The sequence below is a fragment of the Phaethon aethereus genome (assembly GCF_964289735.1).
Source record: "Phaethon aethereus genome assembly, chromosome: 1".
NCBI classification, from domain to species: domain Eukaryota; kingdom Metazoa; phylum Chordata; class Aves; order Phaethontiformes; family Phaethontidae; genus Phaethon; species Phaethon aethereus.
This window is the reverse complement of record NC_138575.1, coordinates 13,621,685-13,645,306: the sequence shown is the minus strand read 5'-3', so window position 1 is coordinate 13,645,306 and position 23,622 is coordinate 13,621,685. Positions and strand designations below refer to the sequence as shown.

General features: G+C 40.4%; 1 protein-coding gene across 2 annotated transcripts in view; it reads right to left on the bottom strand.

Moving 5' to 3' along the window:
* Positions 1 to 953: 953 nt before the first annotated feature.
* MAGI2 (membrane associated guanylate kinase, WW and PDZ domain containing 2) overlaps positions 954 to 23,622 on the bottom strand; it is a gene marked incomplete at both ends in the record, with an annotated part of 789,860 nt that continues 767,191 nt past the window's right edge. For both annotated transcript variants that reach the window (XM_082004503.1, XM_082004504.1), the window contains 2 exons: positions 954 to 1,750; positions 21,667 to 21,805. In XM_082004503.1, coding sequence (XP_081860629.1) covers positions 954 to 1,750; positions 21,667 to 21,805 — 936 coding nt within the window. The remainder of the gene's footprint in view (positions 1,751 to 21,666; positions 21,806 to 23,622) is intronic.

The following is a 23,622-nucleotide window of genomic DNA, read 5'->3' as shown; positions in this document are numbered from 1 at the left end:
GGTGTGAAACATAGCACTGTTGATAAGTGAAGCTCTTGTTTTCTGCTGGAGGGAAAGGCCTTTCCTTAAGGAAACTGCAGCTTTTTCTCTGTAGCACTCTTCCTTTCACTGCAAGGGCCTTGCAGACGTCTGGGTTTTGAGCCTGACCAATTTGTTTTGTGTGCTACCTCGCAGGATTTGGGGCACCTGTAGTAAATCGTTTTTGAGAATAATTTGCAAATACAACTCCACCTTAACTCCTTTCCAATGTACAGAAACATGGTTTGTTCACAAAAATGGCAGTAGAAATGGTATCACAGAAACTAATCCACTGGTTTCCCCACTCCTCCCGTAGCGCCCAGTGAACTATGCTACAGGGTATCACGTGGACTTTCCCAAAGCGTTGACAGTGGAGACGTGTCATGGGCGTACAGTTCCAAACGATGCTTCAAAGAAACCCTTTAACCCCTGTCTAGATATGTCGAGAACAATTTATTTACAACATTTTAGCTCCATGAAAAGATCCTCTCTCGGTTTCAGCTTGCTCCGTGCAGTTTTATTTAAGGCGATGTTCCAGTTTGTGATTGCTCTAACTTGTTCCAGTTTCTTGATAAAAGTTTGAATGAAATCCAAGTCCTTCATGCAGTGGAAAAAAAATGCTAAAGCTACACTGCACTATCCTTCTCTGATGTACTGTCCTTCATAGTGTTTTGGTTTCTTCCATAGCTGCCAAAGTCCCGAAAATGGAACTGGGACTTTAGGGTCGATTTTAAATCTCCATGTTGACTATATGCTTTTGACCTTATTAGATACTGTGCACATTGTCATGGAATTACACACTAATGTTTTCATTCCTCAATGTTTTGTGTATATGTGTGATAGTTAAAATAAATTAAAACAAACCAATGTGAGACAAAAACTAAGAAGAATGTTCTGCGTCAGTTTGAGACAGTTAGAGGGCAACAGTCCCTTGCTTATCTGCTCATGGCAGAAGTACCAGACTTCAGGACGCTAGGTAGCTTATCCGAGCCAGGGATTTTCCATGGCCCAGGGGACACCGTTGCCTTTCGAACTGTGGTGTTGGTGCTGCGCGTGCTAATGGAGTGGAGATGTCCCTTCCTGGGGAACTCGCTGGGTTTCCCGTCAGGGTCCCTCTGGCTGTGGTCCATATCGCTTCCAGGCGAGCTGCAGCGGTTGCTACTGTACGTCTTGGTAGCACCTGTATCAAGCTTGACATGGTCGGATGCTGCAGCTGACTTCTCACTGGTATTTGCAGATTTGTGATCTTCTTTTTTGCTAAGAGATCCTCCTCTCTTGCTCTCTGGCTTCCTCAGCCTCCCAAACTGTTCATCACTGGTTCCAGCACACATGTGCTCTCTTGCGCCTGCCTCGATCATAACACTGTGTCCCACCACTTTGCTTTCTGAGGTGGGCCTGCCACCATCAGTGGTCTTATTTTTGCCTTCTGAATATCCTTTCCAAGAAGCCTCTTCATGCTTTGACCTGTCTACCTTTTTAGGACTTGCTGACCTTTCTCTTTGTTCTCCTAACCTTTTCTTTTTGTGACCGTTCACCGAAAGCTCCTTTGGTTTCCTTACATCGTGTTCCCTCTTGATATCCCATGTTGGCTCTGGGCTTATCTGGTGAGAAGGGTCAGAGGGTGGGGCTATGTGTGATGAAGATAATGGTGAGATTATGTCATCAAGGGAAAGAGCTACTTCCGGCAGACCTGGGGAGGTGGCAGAGGGAGCGCTCCAGGAGTTTGGTTCGTCTGTTGTGACAACAAAGAGAAGGGGGTTAAGGGCGTATTCAACAGCACAGAGCGTGTATTGCATAGACATATGTATTCTGAGCAACATCAACACCCAAGGCAGATACCAGACTTAAACTCCTCTCTCTTAGGTGTGCGAGACTTACTTAAACTCCTCTATCCTAGGTGAGGCAAGACTGCCAGGGGGTCAATGGGGAGGAAAGCAGAAACAATGTGCCCCCCACCCAAAAGAAAAGCCAGGAGAAGCAAGAACCATAGGGCTGGTAACTGCAAATGCTGGAAACCTCGGTCTTTTTTCATACAGATTCTGCTTTCCTCTGCCTACATTAAATTATTCTTAAAATAATAAAGGCACGTGCTCATGAAATCAAATTGCCTCCTTTGTAGCCATATAATGGATTTCTTAGCTGGGCAGTATCAGTGCTGCCTCTGAGGACAAATGAGGAGGACTTTCTGCCATCTATTAAACGCGTCCTTACAAGCATATAGTAATTGACAAGAATTTGTAGCTCAGATAAGGTCATCATTGAATTCTGTCTCATTTTTTTTTTTTCAGCAGATACAATATTGCAGTGTTTATGGCCCGACAATTCTTACAGGGTACTTACAAAGCTCTGCCTTTATATCACAGTGTCAGCCGCTGAGTCTCTTGGCTGTGCATTTTTAATTTCTCCTGGTTACTTAGCCTCAACAGAGTGTGCCTGGATTGTGCAGATCCTGTTTAATTTAGCTAAATAGACACCTCCTTTGCTGAATCATGGTGATTTTCACCATTGGTACAAGACAGAATATTCTGAGATGCCTTTCTCTTGCATACATGATTCTCATTTCTTTTGATTAACGTTCTGGCAGACAACAAATCCATCATGACTAATGACAGCATGACTCGTATTCTTACTCGTCTACGCAGAGGTTAGAGAAATCACTGAACTTGGTTAATGTCATTCCCTATTTAGCACTGTTGCCTGGCTCTGAACGGTATGAGCAGTAATCTGTCAGAGATGAAGGACTATTTCAGGAATCCATGGAAACGAGGTGGAACTCATGGCAAGAGCCGCATATTTCATGGGGGACAAAATGTAACCTTCTGGCTGAAAAACAAGCATGGACTTCTGCGGGTCAGGACTAGTATCTCTCAGTGATCTCAACTGTCCTTTAAAAGATACAGTTATTTTTCTCAGTGGTATGGGTGCTTTCAAATTATCATGAAGATGCACATCATCTCAAAACACGGAATGGGTTTTTACTGCCCAGCCTGGGATCTGCAGCTTGCTTTACTGAGACGGCACTTTTAAGTTAATAGCTTGATTGAGTGATCGCTGTTTTGCAGATAAAAATAGCAGACACAATAGTGAGGTGGGTGACGTAAAGGGAGGGAGCAGTGCAGTTAGCTGAGGAGCTATTTATTTTCCCAGATGGTGTTTGTCATATGCTTTTGCATAATGAGCATATGTGTGGAGAGGACTAGCATTTGAGAGGGGAGAAAGTACAAGTTCTGTGTAAGACAAATAAACTTTGAGCTTGGAATCTAAATGGGCTGAGGGTCTCAGCTGAATTTAAAAAAAAAAATCACACTTTCTTACCCTCCAGTTAAGGCTGAGTAATGTACCATCTGGTCCCTGCTTGGCACTTAAGCAAGAAAAAATAAAAGGAAGGCTCATGCACATAGAGTGATCAGCTCTTAGGAGCTTGCCTACAAAAAACATCTGCTTCGATGGGCTTGTTCCTCACTTCTGCTCTTCAGCGCCGCCCCCCAGTGCAGGACCGCAGGCTGTGCCTGACGGGGGAGGCGCAGACCCCCCACCCCCAGCTCTTTTTATATCTGAAATCCAGAGGATCCTGTTTTGGTTAACACTCGAATCAAGGATCACGCATGGGGTCCAAGTCGCTTTGGCTCGTTCTCTAAAACTATGCCTGGACTCTGTGGAGCAGCATGAAGCTGCCTGGGTGCACCGGCAAGGCACCTGAGCTGGCACTTGGGTCTTAGAAACCAAAGTTTGTGCTTGTTATGGCATTGTCACACCTCCCCAGGGTGGAGGTGGTGCTGAGCATTGGCCTGACCAACGTATTTGGTCTTCTTTCCCAGTTGTCCACGAGAAGATGTTTTTCACCAAGCGGCAGTGAAGAGCAGTGGGCTATTGCCAGATCTCGTGCAAGGCTCTGAGGGCATCTGAAGTTAGGGAAATTGCTTGTTACTTTGGGAAGTATCAGCTGCACACCAGTAAAAACAGCAAATGGCGTGGACCAGCAAGATTCTATTGCATAATGATATTGCCTCTGTGCAAAATGTGTCACTATGCTCAAATCAGCTGTTTCTTGTCCAGGCGGACGAGTCAGGAGACCACCATTCAAAACCAGGATGCCCAACACCTCTTGTGGCTCCTCTGAGGCACAAAGGGCAATATTGTACCAGTTATTTGTGCGACACTTGGGGGAGGAGTCCTGGGGGTGAGTGGCCTGCTGTTTTATTCCCTGGAGATGAGACAACTGATTTATTAATGGACTGTCCCCCTAGGCAATTTTCTTTTTTTTTTTTTAATTTTATTTTTGTGGGGGAGGGAAAACCCGCCGAATGATGCAGTGAGAAATCATAGTGGGTTAGAACTGACGTCAACAAAAGTGAATCAACATATTTTTTACATGTAATGATACACAACTATAGATATCTAGAAACTAGAACATGTAATATTATATGCGTTACTGGATTTCTGCCTCTCCCCCAGAAAAACCTAGGAAAAAGAAAACTCGGCCAACTAAGCAAGAAGACTGGTAGCCACAGGTTAAAGGGAAGTTCAGCTGTGGGAGAACCCAAGGTGGGCCACTGGCTGTAGTTTGTTTAAAATACTGTGCCTGGCCTTCTTGCTAGGGAGGCACCTCGCACTGTATTTCCAGCGGCCATGGGAAAAAGCTACCATGAAATAAAACTGCCATTCATATTTTGTGGCAATATAGTACTTGCAAGTAAGAACTTGACAAAATGACTTTCCATTAGGTCTAAGTACCATCAAACAGAGACAGTCAAAACCCAACCTAACCTGCTTTTTCTTTCAAATGAAATGAAATTATGTCAAAAGTCATCCTCAACCTTGGTAGATGTTGATGTCAAGAAGCCGTTGTTGCAATATGTCACTGGCTAGTGAGGAGAATACTGATGGGAGGGTATTGTAACAGACTTTCCTCTAATGTTTGAACATTATGGAAAAATATCAAGATTACTAGGGTAGAGCAAAGTGCAGTAATGTAAGTAATTTGTTACTCAAAAGAAAAACCTTTTAAAGAGCTGTGTTCAAGCCATAAGGGTTCATTTGGGCTTGTTCAACCAGCACTAAAGTGATTGCTTTTCCATAACAAATATAAACAGGAGACAAATACAAAATTTTACTCTGTAGAGCAACTAAACTAATGACTTCTCTTTATGCTTATTTTGAGGTTATAGCTGCATTTTAGAGAGAGTTATTAATATTTCTGAATACATTTTTTTTCTGTAGTTTTTAAGCTTTATATAAAGCCTATGTGTGAACACAACCTACTTTTACTATCTGTTATTCCAAAGTATCTCAAAACATTTTGCAAACAAACTAAACCAGAAAATGAGCAACAATTTTCCTTTTTTCTCCTTTCACCTCTGGGAGGAACTGAAGACAGTATTTGTTTAATAGAGCATGAACTACTAATGCCCAAACAACTTCCAAGCAGAAGTGAAGGTTATCGCATTCAGTTGCAACTGCTGGAGAGATTTAGGGGCGACGTAGTTTTAAATTTGTTTCTGACTTTGTCACTATGGATATCACCCTTACTGTGGCAGAAATTGTTTTTCAGAGGTATACATCTCACTGAAGGCTACTATATGCCTTCCTCCCTTCTTTGAAGGGAGAGAATCTCCCTTGACCTATGAATTTAGACAAGATAAATGAGCTGAGAGCAGCACTATAATCTGTCACTGTGATGGCATTTGATTTGGTGTAATTTAGTAGGTGTTTTCTGGGTGGATTTTGGTTTCTACAAGCTACTGTCATGCAGGTTGGCGGCACTTCTCCATGGGATGTGTAAAAATGACTCACCTACGACCTGTTTCACATAACTCCCAGGCAAGGAGTAAATTGCTAACTGAGTAAGAGACACCACAGACACAAGATCTTGAGTGTGTAGGAGGACAAGTAGGAGATGAACCCAGCCATTTTGGAGGAAGAGTGACAAGGGGAAAACATCAGGAGCAGAAGTTTTCTGTCTAAAGGCTTTTTTGTTTGAGGTAGAACTGCCATATACATGGATTGTTTGCTTTGCTACATCAGCTTACACATGTTCAATGGAGTGGAAATGAGGGTACTACTCTCGTGTGCCTACCTGCTCCTCTCTTAACTAAAGCTTAGTCTTCTGCCTGGATCCAGCACTTGCTGATGGCTTCCATCTGAACCGCTAACAAAAGAAACCTGGCTTTACTGCCAAGGGAGAAGAGAGGACTGTCTGTTTTACTTTCTGAGCATTGCCTAGGTACTAAGTCAGAGGAAAGAGCTCAGCCTACTGATAAGTTTATATAATTTCCTGCAATACTTATGTTTTCTTAACAGATTGCCCTTCTAAGGTTATGTCAAGTCTAGTCTTGCTGTGCTTATCTGCTGTGCCAAGATCTCAGGTCAAGAGAAGCTAGACCTTGGATTTGTGACTAGGTTCTCCTTTTGCATCAAAATATTTTAAATAATTGCTTGGAAGTTTATCAAGCATGTGGGATTTTTCATCAGATAAAATGAAACAAAAAGTACTAATATTAATTTATTTATAGTAAAGTTAAGAGTAAAAATGATATCACATTTTATTACTTAAGTTCAATAAAATCTCAATGTTTTTTTAATTTCCATATTATGTGAATAATGAACAATATATTAAAGCTTTGAACGCTTTCAGTAGTCTGAATGAAACACTTCCAGAAATGCCTAAGCAGCTGTCTTCCTACCTCCCCAGAATTATTTTCCAAGGGAATCAAAGAGTTTTTGATGAAATAAAAAAATATGGTGCTTTATTTTTTTCCCCCCACGTTTTGTCTGAAATTATGTATGGCCAGAAGGTGGCAAACAGTTCTTACAGATGCTGTTAATAACAAAAATGGGAAAAATTGTTCCCTGGTGAGTATCCACTAATGTTGGCAATGTTACACCAGGAATGCATTTGGCTCTTTCTCATTATAGCTTGACATGTCTGTGATGTTCCTGATTGCATTGGTCTCCTGCAGCTTGTCTTTAATGCTCTCTAAGGAAGGATATTTCAGAATATTTAAAGAATCTTTAATCTTTCATCCTGGAACTTCCACAACTCAGACATACAGCACTCTTTGCCTCCTGAAATAAATGATTCTCTGAGGTTTTGATGGTTAGAAAAGCTCTTGTTACCTTCTGTCCAGCTGCCAGCATCATACAAATGTGACACGATATGTCACTCTTTCCCTCGGCCTCTCCTGGAGAGTGAATGACAATGGGCTCTACCCCCACCTTACAGGCTCCCTATACTTCTGGCTATAAACTTGGACTCCTTGTTAATCTTTCAATAGTGCTATGCAAATATTTTCTCACAAGTTACACTTTGCTTGGCTTAAAATTACGCTTTGCTTGGCTCCTCTTCCACTTCACTTGTCCACATTCAGATTCCATCTCTGGAAAGAAACGTCAATGGATTGGTGCCTTCTGCTGTGATATGGTCCTTCGTTTGGTCGGTCACCATGGGCACATCCAGGTGGAACAGCCTTTTCATCATTAGCACTGCCCTTACCCATTTTTTTTTTTAAGTTATGATGGCAGGGTGCTATGGGTGCAAAATGTTGATTCTTTGTACAGTAATAACATACATGTCATATACATTTAAAAAAAAAATCCAGATTATACTCAGTTATTTTAGCATATGAACTACTGTTCCTTTCCTAACACATGCAGTTAAGTGATCTGTTTGGTATTGTGAAGTCTTGTTTCTGATGCAGTGAAAACCTAATCTAATTTCTTGCTACCTTGATGTAACCACATTCATTATATTGCTTGCCTGTTTGTACTCAGTAATGTCATGGTCACTCTGAATGGTTATAGTAGCTTGTAAATGTAACTTGTCTTAAGAGTGGATTTTTTCTGCTTTCTAGCAATTTGGGTTTTTTTGCTTTGCACATTTGTTTTTGTCAGGGTAATCAGAGTGGATTTATAAATTCATGAAAGATTACAGGAAAATAAACATGCATCTGAGTCCCTGCATGTTTTACTTCTGAATTTTGTGCTCAGTATTTTCAGAAAAGTAGAACAATTTGTTAAGAAAGACCAATGTTTGGAGTATGAATCAACGTCAGGCCTGTCAGCAAACTCATTGTGCATTTTTATTTTTGTCGCCGGTCTAATATCGGAAGAGGCAGGCACTACTACTAATGGGAGCTATTGGTGGCATGGATTCTGCAGACGTCCACAAGAACTGAAGAGGTGTGACTGTAAATGTAGGGTGAGGAATACTTTTATCTCCTCTGTAAACTTCAAACATTTAATTTTACATCCATAAAATTGAGAAAATTAAGTCATTGACCTATTCCAACACCAGGAAGCACACAGCTCTACTTCCTGCTTTATTCAGTTCCTGGTGCCATTGATACTCCGATGCCCTACTTCATGTTGCTAATTATTGCTGATGAGCAACAATTTAGTTCCTTTGGGTTCATTACATCCACCTTCCATTGTATATTTTACCTAGGTCTTAAATGCAAGATACCCCAAATATTTTTACAGCAGAAATGGTGTTCATAGAATCCTTGCAAGGGCCATCTGATGAGACTTTGATCTCAACTCAGGTAAAACTCACTTTCATCACCATTTCTGTACTCTGCACGGAGGTTTGTTACAAAGAGTGCTTTCATATTCAGCGATCTGATTTGAGAATTATTAAAATACCCTTCAGAAAGAGCAGATTGTTAGTTATGCTTGGAAGACCAAATCTGCAGAAGCTCAGGAGATTATATTGCTTGTTTTTGGAGCTAAGGGAACTAAGGAAACAGAGAGAAAGGGAAAATTTAAACTTTGTGCAGAGAGGGCAAAACTGTACATTGCGAGGAAAAGATTTTAAAAAGCCTTTAGAAAAATGCTGAATGTTTTCTTGAAACAAGAAAGTCACACACATTGATTTGTGTTGGCTTTAATCTGTAGAAAGTGCTATGGATGAAAACGCTTTTCAATTTTTTATGTAATATATTCTTTAATGATGGTTAACAAAGAAACATGGGAAGTGATTGACCTGACTTGGAGAGTTCTTGTTTTTATTCTGCACTGTTTCTGATCCTACACTACCCACTGCATTCTCAGTAAATCCCTTTCCCTGAGCTAGTTGTTTAATTATGGCACTGCTTCACCATTATTTTACTGTCCTAATCACTTGAGATAATAATTTAATTGCCTTACAGAATCAGAGAGAGGGAGGTGTCTCAGAAGACCTCTGGAAACAGATGTCTGTTCTTCTGTTGAACGCAACCAATGTTGGAAACCTCCTTCTGGGAAGCCCTTTTGGAGGCTGTGGATCAAAGCTGAGTGGATGGACATGGAGATCTACACCCATCACCCCACATCAGACCCTTTATAGCAAGCATGGGTCACTGTAGGTAAATGGCCTGAGACCTTTCAGCCTAATACAGGAGAAAACTAATGAATCCAGAAACACTCAGGGCTCTGCCATAGAGAGCAGGTGTACTGGATTGTCTCCAGGACTTGGATGATCTTGGGGTGCTGCATCAAACTTTATCTCGCTTCTGGTTACCCTGCAATTGTTTACCCCTTGTGATTTTGTAATAAAGCCTAAGCACTGTGTCATTTGGCTCTCTTCAACATCAGTCACAGCTTACAACAGGACCGAGAGAATTTTAACACTGCTCTTAGAATATCAAGAATTAAAACCAAGTAATTCTTCTATGCAGAAAAAAACCCAAACTGAAGTGCAGAATCGGAGAGGGAAAAAATAATCAAGAACTGCACTTAGAAACAGGTTATACTTCAGATCTAAAACAGGTAAATTAATTGAGTAAATCAATTTACTAATTTATGGTAACAGTCTTCTGGCTGTGAATCGTAAGGCCAAATGATAATGAGTACACAGTTTATCACTCATTCCAAGACCCATTTTAGCCTCTTCAGTAGATATGGATCTAGTAAACGCTCTTATCCATGAAATATTTAAACCAATGATCGTGACCACTAATCTGATAGAACTTGGTAAATTTGATTTTTCCTTGAATCAAGTTAATGTATCTGCATAAACATTACAGGACAACTCACTAATACTGTGAACAGCTGAAATGAAAAGTTGCAGCCTGTACTGTGCTTTTACCCTCCACAGCAAGCTCCTCACTGCTGTGTCAGTGTTAAGTCTATGGACAGCCTAAGTGCTAGTCTTGAGTGATGGTGCTCTAACCACGCGTTATCATTCACTGGGTCCTTCTGGTGGTTTGGTACCCTTTTTGAAGTGCTGAGCATCTCACATATCTTACTTGGGCAAAAGAACCTCATCCCTTTAGTAAAGAAGGTTTTATTTTTCCTGTGTGGTCAGGCAGTAGAGTAGAAGCTCCAGAAACCTCAGCACTTCTCTTCCAGAGCCATGCTGGAGCTGGAAAATCTACATTGCAAGCTACTCTATAATTAAAAAAGATAATGACTTTAAAATTAGTTTTTATTAATAGAATTAAGCCACATTAAGTCATAAAAGGTGTTCATAAATATGTTAATAGAATGTGTGGTATTAATGAAAAACATTCTGCAGAGGCTGAATAATTTAAGAGTTGGATATTACACACTTAATTAAACTTAAATATTAAAATTATTAATTATCATCACAGCTAAAATGGGCATTAACAATAGGCATCACATCCTGTCTGGTCAATAAATAGCTGTCATTATTAAAGGTATGTAGATAATATATAAAATTTATTTAGTAAGTGAGGAATTCAGAGCATTTTGACTGTATATGAAGTGCCCCTAGAAAGTTGTTTCTGGCAGGTGCTGAGTGTTAGCGGTTCTCACTTTAGATCTCAGCAGGTTCTTAAGCAAAACACATAACTTGGTTTGAATGCATCCTTATTTACAAAGCTCATGAATAATTATCTGTCCTGCTTAGGCTAGAAGCTGCAGAGTTAGTTTAGTCTCTCTTTAGCAAAGTCTTTTCAGACTCAAGGCTGCTGGGCACCGAAGGTGCAGAGCTGACCCTGGGACCACGCTTGCTCTTGGGGCTGTTGTGGTATCTGATAGCTTTTGGATGCTGAGACAATTTTCTCTGAAAACTGTATAATGAGATGGAAGTGCACGAATAAATGAATGTCACATGCTCAGCTCCTAATGAGTAAACACTAACTGCATGTTATTAGAAAACCCAGATCTTTAAAATTCTGGGTTGCGTGTTGTGCTGTTGTAGCTCAACAAAATACAACATGCTCTGTGGTCTTGTTTGTTAAGCATTGGTCGGAGAGTGACAGTTACCTCATATTGTCCGTATTGTCAAAGCAAAAAAAAAAAAGCATTTAATTTTCTGAGGGTTTTTTTCCCAAGCTAGGAATAACAAGCTATAAGAAATCTGCCAGAGGCCATGAGATCTGCTAACCTCTCCCTGCGGTCGGGCCACAACGCAGCAGCCGGGAATTGCACCTCAGGATGGCGGAGGGATGGCGGAGCGAGAAAGGCAGAGGCAGGACCGGTTGCAAGTTCCTTTATGGGCAAAGCTTGCCTTCTCCTCTCTAATGGTTGGAATAACATTTTTTTATGTCATGTTGTCTCTACATGACCATTTAGACTCATCAAATTTTAGATGCCAATGACTAGAGTCATAAGACACCCTGTTAGTTTAATTTAGTCTTGGGTATCATAGCACCAGGCCATGGACAAGGCTTTTCTGATACAGCTTGATCGCCTCTTGTTGTACTTTTATATAACTTTCTGTACTTTCATGGCTGTGCTTTTGTCCCTAAAAGAGATGATGGCTGCTTATAGTTTCTTTTAAGCGAGCTAAAAAGCCAGACATTTTACTTCTGGCTAACCACAGATCAATTAAAAAATCATGTAAATGAGTTCAAAGTCTTTGTATCCGAAGTTCATCTGATATTCTTAGAGATGGAGTCTTTGTCAGTAGGTGAAAAGATAAAATGTTCTTGTTCCTGTCAAGCCAGAGGAGGACACACAATAGTTTCCGGGTCCTTCTACAGAGTATGAAAGAAATAGGAATTTCTCTGAATTACATGAAGAAAGGACAAAGTGATGCTATGGAGACAGAGGGATGGCTGCATTCTTTCAGGCCCTGTATTTTGGGTGCTTATCTTCTAATACTGTTAACTGGATAGAAATATGGGAAGCCACAAAAAAAAAAGTTAGAAAAAGATTTGTGGGTGGGACTTTTCCCTTCTTTGGCTGGTGAGTCTGCCTGCCAGTTTATGTGAACAAAACCAGGGATAATGTTTGTTCATCTGTTTTATTCACTGTAGTTTAGCTGTAATTATCTACACTTTACACCATATTAATAAATCTACTCTGGAATATTATATTATAATAATTAAGCCTTAGTAATAAGAGAACTTGCTCAACAGCCTTATTATTAAATCTTTGCTCAGATGTAGGGGGACACTGCCAATTTTGGTGTGGATTATAATGCATGTGGATTAGTGAGGTTCTGCTTTAATAGTAATACTGAGTAATCAACTAGGAATTTTAATCTTTAAAGTGCTTTTCAAGCATTAAATAATTAATCCCCATAACACTCCCATGAGATAGGTAAGTAAATATTACTATCCCCTTTTCACAGATGGGGGAAACATGGGTTAGAGAATTCAGCTGGATCGGCCAAAGCCACTGGGAATGTAAATGCCAAAGCAACGTTTAGGACTGTGGAAGGGACTCAGTATTTTTGCATTTAAAAAGTAAGGAAAAGGTATCTCTTCCCTGGAAGCTCAAAAACATTGCCCCAAATCTGAAAATGTCTTCCCATGTGTCCTTCTTTCTTTCAAAACCGTGTTTTCTATTTCTATATCAAGGGACACCTATGTAAAAGGTCTATATATCTTTTAAAATAGAAATTTGCTGTAAGACAGAAATAACTATATGCACCCACATATACATATACATACACTGTTATTTAACAGAAGGATGCTCTACTTTCTTGCCAGCTGCTACATATTTATTAAATACTAAAGACATGTTTATAAAGCAAATTTTGATATTCAATTTTGTCCTTGAATAGTTTTTACACATAGCAATAAAGAAACTAGGACCTTTGGGAGCCCGTATTCAAATTGCCTGATGGTTTAGACCAATTTTATTAACCAGTATATTGATTCATTTAGTTAACCTTTTTTTTTTTTTTTTTACACACTGCACGTTCCTGAAATTAAGTTGGTATTGCTAGAAATAAGAAGGTGGTATTGGAAATGCAACAGGAATATGAATGAATGTTTGCAGTTCCACCAAGCTGGTCACAGAAGGAAAGGGCACTTTTCCAAAATGACTATTGATTTTTGCACTCACATCAGATGAATGATATGGGGGTAGTTCAAGTTTTGAATAACACCCAACCTCAGCTCTAGAGATTTATAAAATGAGCATTAAATATAGGATGAACTGGATTGTCTGATCAGCACTCTGAACAGGTAGAAGTATCCGCCTTGAATGTACAGGCCAAGATGCTCTAGCCATTTGTTGGACAAACAGAAAATCTTCAGACATGATAACAGAATTAAAGAACTAGAAAAAATTTGCAGCTGACTGGTGATTTCTAAAGGATCTAACTGTATTCAAACAATAAAAACACAGGATAAGCTCCCAATTTTTTATCTAGTTTTGCAAATATAAATGCAGTGGTCACTAGTAAGGGTTACCAAACCCATGGTGCAAGAAAGCACAGGCAAAAGACATCACTTGATCTGGATGTACTTTCTAAACCACCTTCTAGCACCTGCATCTTTCCTGTGCTATATCTGACTTCGAGTAAGCCTGCTGATCATATTCCATAAGAGATTATTTATACAAAACGGAACGATTGCTGTGGGAGACAGGTGGACTCAGAACAGACTGCACTATGAGGCTGTGGTAGGGCCCTCTCCTAAGGCATGCTAGAATGGGCAATTTATGTGTTCTACATCAGGAAATGTGACTTACATCCTTGGTCAGTGCTCTAGTGAATGGTAGCACAGCAACCATGTTGGCTGGAAAAAGCCTCATTGTAAAAACTGGCTCTTCAGGAAAATGCTTCCCCTCATTTGAGGGGAAAACCCTTTCATTACAAAGACCTGAAATGGAAACATTTTATAACACACATATTTTCATTTGACCTGATATTACTTTTTTATCAATCAAGTATTTCAGTTTTGGTGATGACCCAAACTAAATTGCTTTTGATTTTCTGGACATTATTTTACTGGGAAAAAAATTCTGTTCTAACACTTCCTGCCAAATAAATAATCAATCAGAACCATTCACAGCTGAGTGATTGCAAAACTAACTTTAGCTGTATTTAAAGAGGATTTATGTTCCTACTTATTTCAGGAAAAAAGACTTATTTCCTGTGTCTGTTATGCTATAGGAAGAAAAATAAAGATAATGCATAAAAAATTGTGGTTATAAATATCTAACACTTGTGGTAGAACTGTATTTTACTGAACTTCCTATGCTTGACAACTGGGACTTCCAAAATGACCCTAATGTCAGCCTGGATTTTTAACCTCATGATCTCTCTGAACTGCTTTTAGTGAAGAGCAAAGCGGAATTAAGGTGAGAATGAGTGCAAGGAATGGTGCAATTCAGATTTCTATATGCTACAGGAACTTTGTTGCTAGAAGGTCTCCAGTGGTGCCATACGTGCCTGAACAACATGGGTACAATTTTCAAATGGCCTCTAGATATGTCCAGCCCTGCACTAGCAAAGTATAGGGACAGGTCTGTGTTAAAAATGTTTCTTATTTATAGACACAAATCGGAAATAAGTTGTGACTGGAAACACACGCAAGCAATCGATTAGGTCACCCGGATTTGCATGCACAGACCGATACCGTAAACACAGCTTAGTCCCTGGGAGTTGGGGGCAGGAATTCTGTGGGCGTCACGCTGGAGGGGCTGCTTGAAGCTCAGGGGCTGGGAGGATGCCTTTGGGTATAACTCCCTTTCTCTTTCCAATCTGTCTACTTCAGTACCATGAGACAGGCCTTACAATTTTAGCAAATATGCTACATTGTGCAAAGTCAACAGCAGACAGACTTAATGCATCTGAACACTTCTGTGTTTTCTGTGATGACAGCAATCGAGAAAAAAATAGGAAAAACAAGTTTTTTCTTTTCCTTTGTCTGGTATCTTTTCTGGGCCATGAGTCTGTATAACAAATTTGATGTATCTGAAAAATCTGTGCAGCTGGATCTGATTTACGAAGAAAATGGCTTGAAATTAAGTGCAAAGTGCTATGTGTAAATTCAGCATAGCCACGGTTTTAAAAAATGAGCATCACCTCACAGCACGTTCCAAAAAGTCTTCAATTTTACATTAGTTATTTCTTCAAGAGGCTGCATATAAATATTGTTTGAGATCAGCACCTACCTTCCACCTTCACATTACTAATATTTTTGCAAGCCAAGTACCATAAGGAAAGGGAAAATTATGGCCTTGGTTCCCAAAGGTTTAAGATTTTTTACCTGAAAAGCCAAATTCAACGGATAAATTTTTGTCCTGAGGAAAAGTAGGTATATAGCAGACCTATGGCTATGTTTCTTGCACTAGCAGCAGTGTAACATGAAGAACCAGTTATCTAGGATATTAACATACAGTTGTAAAACGCATAGCTGCTTTAATATCTAAGATAATCGGTTGTGAAAGAAAAGCCGAATACTCTGAGCGAGCTAGTGTGTAAGAAAAAGTTGGAAAAGACGCTAATAACAGTTGTGAGAAACAAAAGCGTATTAGAGAAAGATAATACACATGCAGAGTCTACAAACCGTGTCTTTAGGGTGGCCCAGTAAGTAGAAATATGGGGACCCATGCTTGTCACTTTTCATGCACATGGAGAGACTGGAAGGTACCATTCCTAAAGGAAGGGGAGGAACAGCCTAGGACCAATCATTAGAATTAACAGAACCAGTGACATACAGATATTGTACTATTGTTAGAACAGAGAATTCTTAGTAAGTTTAGAACAACTGAGTAAAAAGCTTATATACAACAGGAAAGAAGTATTTCTGTAAAGCCAAGACAAATAAGCATGCTGTAAGTCTAAATATTAGTGGATGACTGAAACTACTGTGCATATATATTCAGGATATAGATTCACCTGGACTACAGATGTGGAGTACATCTTGAGGTGCTTTTTGAAGGAGTCATAACAAATCAAAAGCGAAAGATTTAATGCATTTCAGTACTGTGCCAATTCATTTGTATGAAAAATCCTTGTATTGGTATCAACTCTGACATTTTTTGCTTTTGTTGGGGTAGTGCTGACACATGAGCGGAGGGTTTCTTCAAGGCCCTTCAGAAATGACTTACTGCTAAATAACTTGTAGCTTTTATCTGTTAGCCAGCAATGATTTTGTGTATACCGAAACTTTTCTTTTTACATACATAACTCTTCCTTCCTTAAATAGCCAAAAATTAATCTAAACTCTAGTTCTGTGATGTCATGAACCCATGGGGTGAGTTTTGTACATAATTTAGCATCATGTGAAGCAACAGAGATTCCAAAAATGCACAATGCAACCCTGGGGCACGTCATTTAACAAAAAGTCAAACAAAGGGGAAGAGAGAAAAAGAACTACTATTGTGTAAACCCATATAGCTGCCAACCATCCCGAAGACACAGCTTTCTTGTTCATGTTCACCGAAACTCATTGATTCTGGTTCTCTCGACTCCGTGTGTGTTAGTGCCACGCCGTGACCCAGCACGCTTAGGGCCAGATCCAGATTTCCAAGACAGGTCAATGGAAGAGTGTTCCAAAATCTCAGTATGATGGGCTGGAGCCTCTAAAACTTACAACTTTCTGCAGGAGCTCTTAAGCAACTTGAAACTAAGTGAAAAACTACAAACCTTGATAGAAAGTATGATTTTGAAGTCCTGCTGTGAAAATGGGAAGGGAAATGAATTAGCTTTCTTCTAGATGTTTCTCACCGGTGAAATTCAGTGTTTCTGCTCCCTCTGCAGTGCCAGACAGAAAGAATCTGGGGAAGGAGGTTGTGCCTTGCCAGAGGGATGGAGCGTTAATCATGCCTCAGCCTCCTCCACCTTTACGTTCTGTTTGCAATTATTTCGTTATAAGATTCATTGCTTTCAGATACTTCTAGGAATGTATTTTTTAATGTAACTTTGAGTGATCAAAGCTCCAGCTGGGAAACGCTAGGAGCAGTAAGCCAGAGGAAGCAAGCTGCCAAGGCTGCTGGGACTGAGAATGAAACATCCCAGGCTTTCCTAGGGACCTTCTTCCATAGGCATTTAGAGAAAACAGTGGTTGTTTTCAGAGAAAACTGTAGCTTCCTGGGGCTGATCCATCATTAGAATTAACTTGCCTCTTGCAGATCTCATTGCTGGATGGAGAGGCTCTGATTTCTTAGTTTTACTTAATCTTTAATGTTACTATTTTGGGATTTTGTGAACAGTTTTCCCACATTTTGCCTTTAGGGATGCCATTTCATCCCAATATTTGTCTCTGCAATGTAGATGTCCTTCTGATGGTGTTTATACAGCTGTGGCTAAGGCCTGAAATATGTGAGCATCTGTAATTAGGCTCCCAGAGTGTGAGCAAACAGATTTTTAGAAGTGCTGCACACCCAGTTGCTCCTGCTGAAGTCAATAACCTCTCAAGTAGAAGGATACACAGGGAATTAGGCAGCCATTGCAAGAAAAATCTTGGTTTGTCATTTTATTAAAATTGTATTTAATGCCGGGCTGAGAAAGGCTCAGTGCTACAGTGATGACTGTGAGTTTCGTGTCCTGTGACGTGTATGAGACCCCACACTCACTCTAGCTGGACTGCCTGGGTGTTAAGTACGTTTCGGGATCAGGATTCCCAGCAGTACTTCTAGTCTTTCTTGCACAGTAGTATGATTTCTTACTATGACTTGGTTCTTTGGAGAACATGGCTGGCAGACTATTCCCTATGAAACATGATGCTAAGTCCTTCGGGTTTGGATGAGCCGTGGTAATTCACCTTCAGTGCAAGCACAGATCCTCTGGCTATCATCCTCAGCAAACACGTTCTGAGATGCTGGGTGATAAAACACCTGTTTTCTAAGCTTCTTTTGTTGCACCCTGCTGTGAAATCAGCTACCATATTGGAGCATTAATCATATCCATGCTCCTTCCCATATATCCTGATGCTACCATGCACACTACATGGGGATTTTTCCCTCTTAAGTGCTTTGGGATCTTTGGCGTTTGTTTTCAAGCAAAATCAGCAGCTGGAGTTAAGGTAAATGATGCATTTGCAACACACTTTATTTCTTTCCTGAGGTTTAAATAGTGCTTCAGCTCAGCCAGAATTTTCTGAGACGTACTTGTAGGGACAGATTTCCTGGCAGCATAAACTGACATAACCCATTCAGGAGATTTATACTCCCGCCAGGAGCTTGTTCCTAGTTTCTTCACCAAGTGCTTTCTTCTTTTCTATACACATTCTTTTCTTTCACAGATCACTTTCTTACCGTTGATGATTTTTCCTTAACATTGCTTTTACTGATGTTGATCACATCCTCATTCAAACACTGATATTTCTTGCACTTAAGATATACTTGTACTAACAGAAACACGGCTCTGGAATTTAAAAAGCATTGATCATATTGCACAAGGAAAATACAAAAGTTGAAGACTGTGAGACGATCATGTGGTAGGTTTTGGCTGATTGGTTTAGGTGGTTCTAGGTAAGCTTCCTTCTTTATAACACTGTGAGTCTGAATGCCACTGCTGTTGGAAAGGTCTTTAAACACAGAGTTACTACAACTGACTTGGGAACTCCCTGACCACTTTGCATGTCAGAGACCAAGAGAGAATATCCAGCAGAGGTCCCTGGTACACTTGCTTTGTTTTTATATTTCTCCCTAGGCTTCTGCTACACAACACCATTGCAATCCAGGTACTAGCTCAGTCCTCCAGCCTTGCATTTTTATACTCAACCAAGTCTTATTTCACACTGATGGTCTCCAGAGCTGGACCATGAGGAGAATAAGAAATACTTCTGACATGTACTTGCTAAAAAAACCCCTAAACATGTCTGATTATATCAGTAAAAAAAAGCTCCAATTAGTCTTCACAGAATCATGGAATCATTAAGGTTGGAAAAGACCTTTAAGATCATCAAGTCCAACCATATGAGTCTTGTTACATGTCAGCCATGCAATTCTGGTGGGAAGACAAGGGAACTACTAAATATTCACTAGTTTGTCTACTGTCCTCAGGACCATTTTGTCCTCAAGCTTATGGTCACAGTCTTTTCTGTGTTCAGTTTTCCATTACTTGGAAAGGACTTTATTTTCTGGGCGTCTCTGTCATTAATACTCTGACAAATGTTTTTAGCAGCATGATGACTTATCCTTGAGATTCTGGCCTTCTCGAGGCATGCCCTCTGGTTTTAATAATTTCTGTTTGTTAAGTTCTGTTTTTAACTTCCTAAGCAGGCTGCTGTTGGTTTTTATAGGCACCTTCTGTTTGTTCTTAGACTATTTCTCATTGCTTTGGGAAATGACCTGGGGAGGACTTTAATATCTCAGTTAATTTCAACAGGTATCTTCTTATTTTGCTTCCAGTCTGCCTGCAGACTCGATATAGCACTGTCATTTCTCTGCTTGCATAATGCACATATGTGATGCTTTCCGTAGGTTGTGTTTACATTAGAAAGTAATTCCTGAATACTTGTACTGCTTTTTCAGTGCAGTAGAAGCATCATGGCTTTCAAGCACAGCTACTTAGTTCTCCTCCTGTACGGAGCTGTAAACTGGGGATGCAGGTAGGAAAATAATCTGATTAAACAGCACTTCTTTGTAGCAACCTTTATATTGCAGTGATCTGCATTTTTACACAACTAATGCTAAGCACTCCAAATGCCTTTCCAAATGGTGAGCATGGCTTTAAACAGTCCTGTGAAGCTGTGTTGTTTCTTTCTGTTACACCTATAAACTCTGCCCAGATTTATAGTGGTTTATCTGTACCTGCTACTCGCGTTCTTCTGGGGAAGGGAAGGCTCATGCACATTTACACCTTTTGGGAGATTTGTTTTCTCAAAACAATGTTATTTACACTGAACGTTTAAAAAATCTATTTACATTTTCTTATGATTCTGGAATAAGGTACAGATTTATAAGATTATATAAATATAGAGATTTATTTTGGATCTCCAGTAAGCCTAGATTTAAAAGCCATCCAGAACTGGCATCTTAAGACAGACAGATTTGAAATGGGTCTAAACTGCAATTGATTATTTGCTCATAGCAGTCCCCTGTGACCCTCCCTAGATACTATAGGATTACTATCGCTGTATCAGTTCTTTCATTAAAATCGATGCACCTGTACCTACAAAAGAGGTTTGGAGGTGGTCTGAATCTCTGTTGTTGTCTCCTTGAAAGGATTATACATTGGTTGAACTAGATATTAAATGTCTTAGTACCAATTTATCATAATCCCCAAAAGCCATTTTGGCTTTGTTCCTACTCACCAAAAGTATAGCTTACTAACTTTATCACCAGATGGGTGGGCCATGGCCCATCTCTGCTGTTCTTATTCAGAAGCACTTGAAAGCTAAAAAAAACTCAACAAGCACTATCCTGAGTATATGCCCCAACCACAGAACTGGCTCTAGGTTAGAGAAGAAAATGGGGCAATTACCATGTATACTGACAGCTGGCAAAACTCTGACTTTCAGTGGAGCTGACTTTAATGTCTCCAGCAGAGGTAAGGAATTTATGTTAGTTACAAAGACTGACCTGACCCTACAGTTAAGCTTAAGTACTACTTTGATTTTTTTATATGATACTGCAATTTCTGATTCTCTTGGGAAGTGATGCTGGAACTTCAAAAGTAACATTAGAAAAGTTTAATAGAGTTTTGGACCTCCTAGCATAAGGAAGGAAAGGAATTTTCATTTTAAAAAAACTTTTCCTGTGAGATTTCATGACCAGCTGTGCACATCATAGAACTTATGTAAATATATGACATTGTCACACCACACTTCAGAGGAAATCTTGATTTCAGTTTTAAAGAAGAGTTTTTTTTCTTTGAATTACCTCTGGATAATTTATTTTTACTTCTTGCAATTTCAGTAGTGAAATAAGGCTTCTATATTGTCTAAATGACTCATGCTTTTTGAAATACTCAGAAAAGTCCTAGAAGTCCCCCTGAAACAAAACATGAGAAGAACGGATCCTGCTTTCTCACCATAATGAGCAAAGTCTCCTTTTTTGTTCAGAGTTGGCTTCTACTTGATCATCCCTGTATGTTGTCAGAGATAGTATAATGGGCGAGGTTGCAAACAAAGTACATTCTTGTTAATGCTTTGAGTTTAAACCTGAGCCCTTGAATTGCATGGCAACAAGATCATCTGCTGGGATTCAAAATGTGCAGAGAAGTACCAACAGAGGAAGAAAAGGACAGTCTATGGGCAAATCAGCAACTCCCAGCACACTCAGAGATGTCCTCTAAAAAGTTCAAAATGCTTCCTCCAATGCACATCTTATAAGACGTTGCCTTGTGGCAGGAGGGCAGACGACGGTGATGTATACACATATATGGTCTTGAGCTAAGGAAGCACTTAAACATGTGAGTACGTCCACCTATACTCAGGTAAACACTTAAGCCCATATTAATGTGCCCCAGGACATTACAATATAAATATCTGCAATTGCTACTTAACTCAAAAGCAATATAATTAATTTATATAGGTTCATGCACACAGAAAAATGTAAAGATGATAAAAAACCCACCATATTCTGGGACCTGTCCTGTTCCGCGTTTCAACAGCAGTCGCACTCTCCTGCCACCAGACTTTATTAGCTCTATTGCTCTGGCGTGTGTCATGTCCCTTGTGCTTTCTCCATTGATTTCAATTATTTGATCTCCTACCTGTCAGGTAAGAAGAACATTGAGTCAGACATGATTGCAGTAAAATGAGCGTTTCAGAAAGAGACATATTCAATGGATCACGGGTTTCTTGAATGACAGACAGACACATCAAGGTAAATTTGTTCCTGTCTGTCTGAGGGATATTACTGGCACATTAAATAACCTCCAAAGTGGATACTGAATGTGGTATATCAAGTGCTGCTCGTCCTCTGCTGAAATCAGTGTAATGCATTTGTAACTTGCCTCACGTCTTCTACACGTAAGAGTTTTTTTTTAATTGCTCAGTATGTTGGAATCACTGGAAAAGTTATCTGTGCTACCCATTAATTTGCAGTGTTGTATGGGTCTGAGAAGACGGTTGCTGCATTTAACTCGCTGTTTTCATAGAGAAAAGAGGGGTTCAGAGCACAAAGACAAAGATCCATCATTTGGACATCCAAATCTTTCATTTGGACATCCAAATCTTGGTAGCAAAGTTTCACACCCAATTAAGCATTGTTATGAAGCAAACTATTGACCAAAGAAAGGTTAGTGGCCATGGCACAGATCACACAGATTTTCTGGAGTTCTTACAAGAGCATACTTGGAACTATTTATCAACAGAAGGATTTTGCTTGGAGCAAGTACAGCCCGTGGCTGAGCCGTCTAGTTAGAGTAGCTGACCCCAAGGCTCTGATTACAGATTTCTGCCACTCGTCTGCTGGCCGGCTTTCCAGTCAGAGTTAACTTCACTATTTTCTGTCTCTATTTCTACAGCTGTAAAATGGGTCTCTGAAGTCTGCGTCCCCCATCCACGCTGGTCTCCCTCCCAGCTTTGCCTCCTGCCAGGATGTTTCGGTTCGGCTCTTCTCTCCGAGAGAAGAGCTGGTTTTCGATGCTGGACGCTTTCTCCATGAATAAGGGAGCAGTTGCTTTCTGCTGTGCCCGGTTGGCACGGCGGACAGCAGATGTAGTAAGCAGCAGCTGTGCAACTTGTTCAGTGCTGCAGTACCACAGCCACCCGCTTTTTTGGTGAGAGAGTTAAACAAGCAACACGGTGAGGCAACGCGTGAGCCTCGTATTAGCGGTGCCACAGCCCTTGCAGGTCGTGCTTTGCAGCTGCGTTGCAGCAGCCTCCCAGCCCCACCGCAGGGGTGACCCAGGTGAAGCCCAGGAGGGGTGGAGGGCTGATCTCCTGGTGCTGCCTGAGGTGCGGGTCCGGGCCATGGGCCGCCAAGAGGGGCACGTGGGGGTCTCAGTTGAGAGGGTTCAGCAAACTCGTTTGTCAGAGCCAGAGGAGCACGTCTGCTCGGCAGGATCACACCTGCCTCGCGCAGCTTCCTCGCTGCCTGTACCCACTGCACTAAAATAACAATGTTGGGTACGTCCTGGAGAGGGTTTTAAGGATACTATACAGATTTCAAGATGATGGGCACTTCCTTTTCCTCTTACAAGCCTGCATTGACAAAACCAGCTCTTTGCTGGCCTTGGACATTGAAATGTTTTGTTTTGTATGTTTTCTTTGCTACTATTGTATTTCTGTCAACTAGAAGTTCAGAGGCTTTCCTTCTTTCCCGAGTCTGAAATATAGTATTCACCAAATAAATGTGCATAATATGAAATATCAGCAAGACTCCTAGCATCAAAGAGAACTGGAAGGGATATCAAGGAGTTATCTAGTCCCTACTTTTGTTCAGAGACAGAAAGAATGCCACTAAAAAGCACTATGGCAGTGTTTGTCAATAGGAATTCATACCTTGTCAATAGAAGTTGCAGCTTATTTTAAGAACTCTCCCAGGATCCCATATGCGATCTATGCCAGCACTTAACTAAAAAGC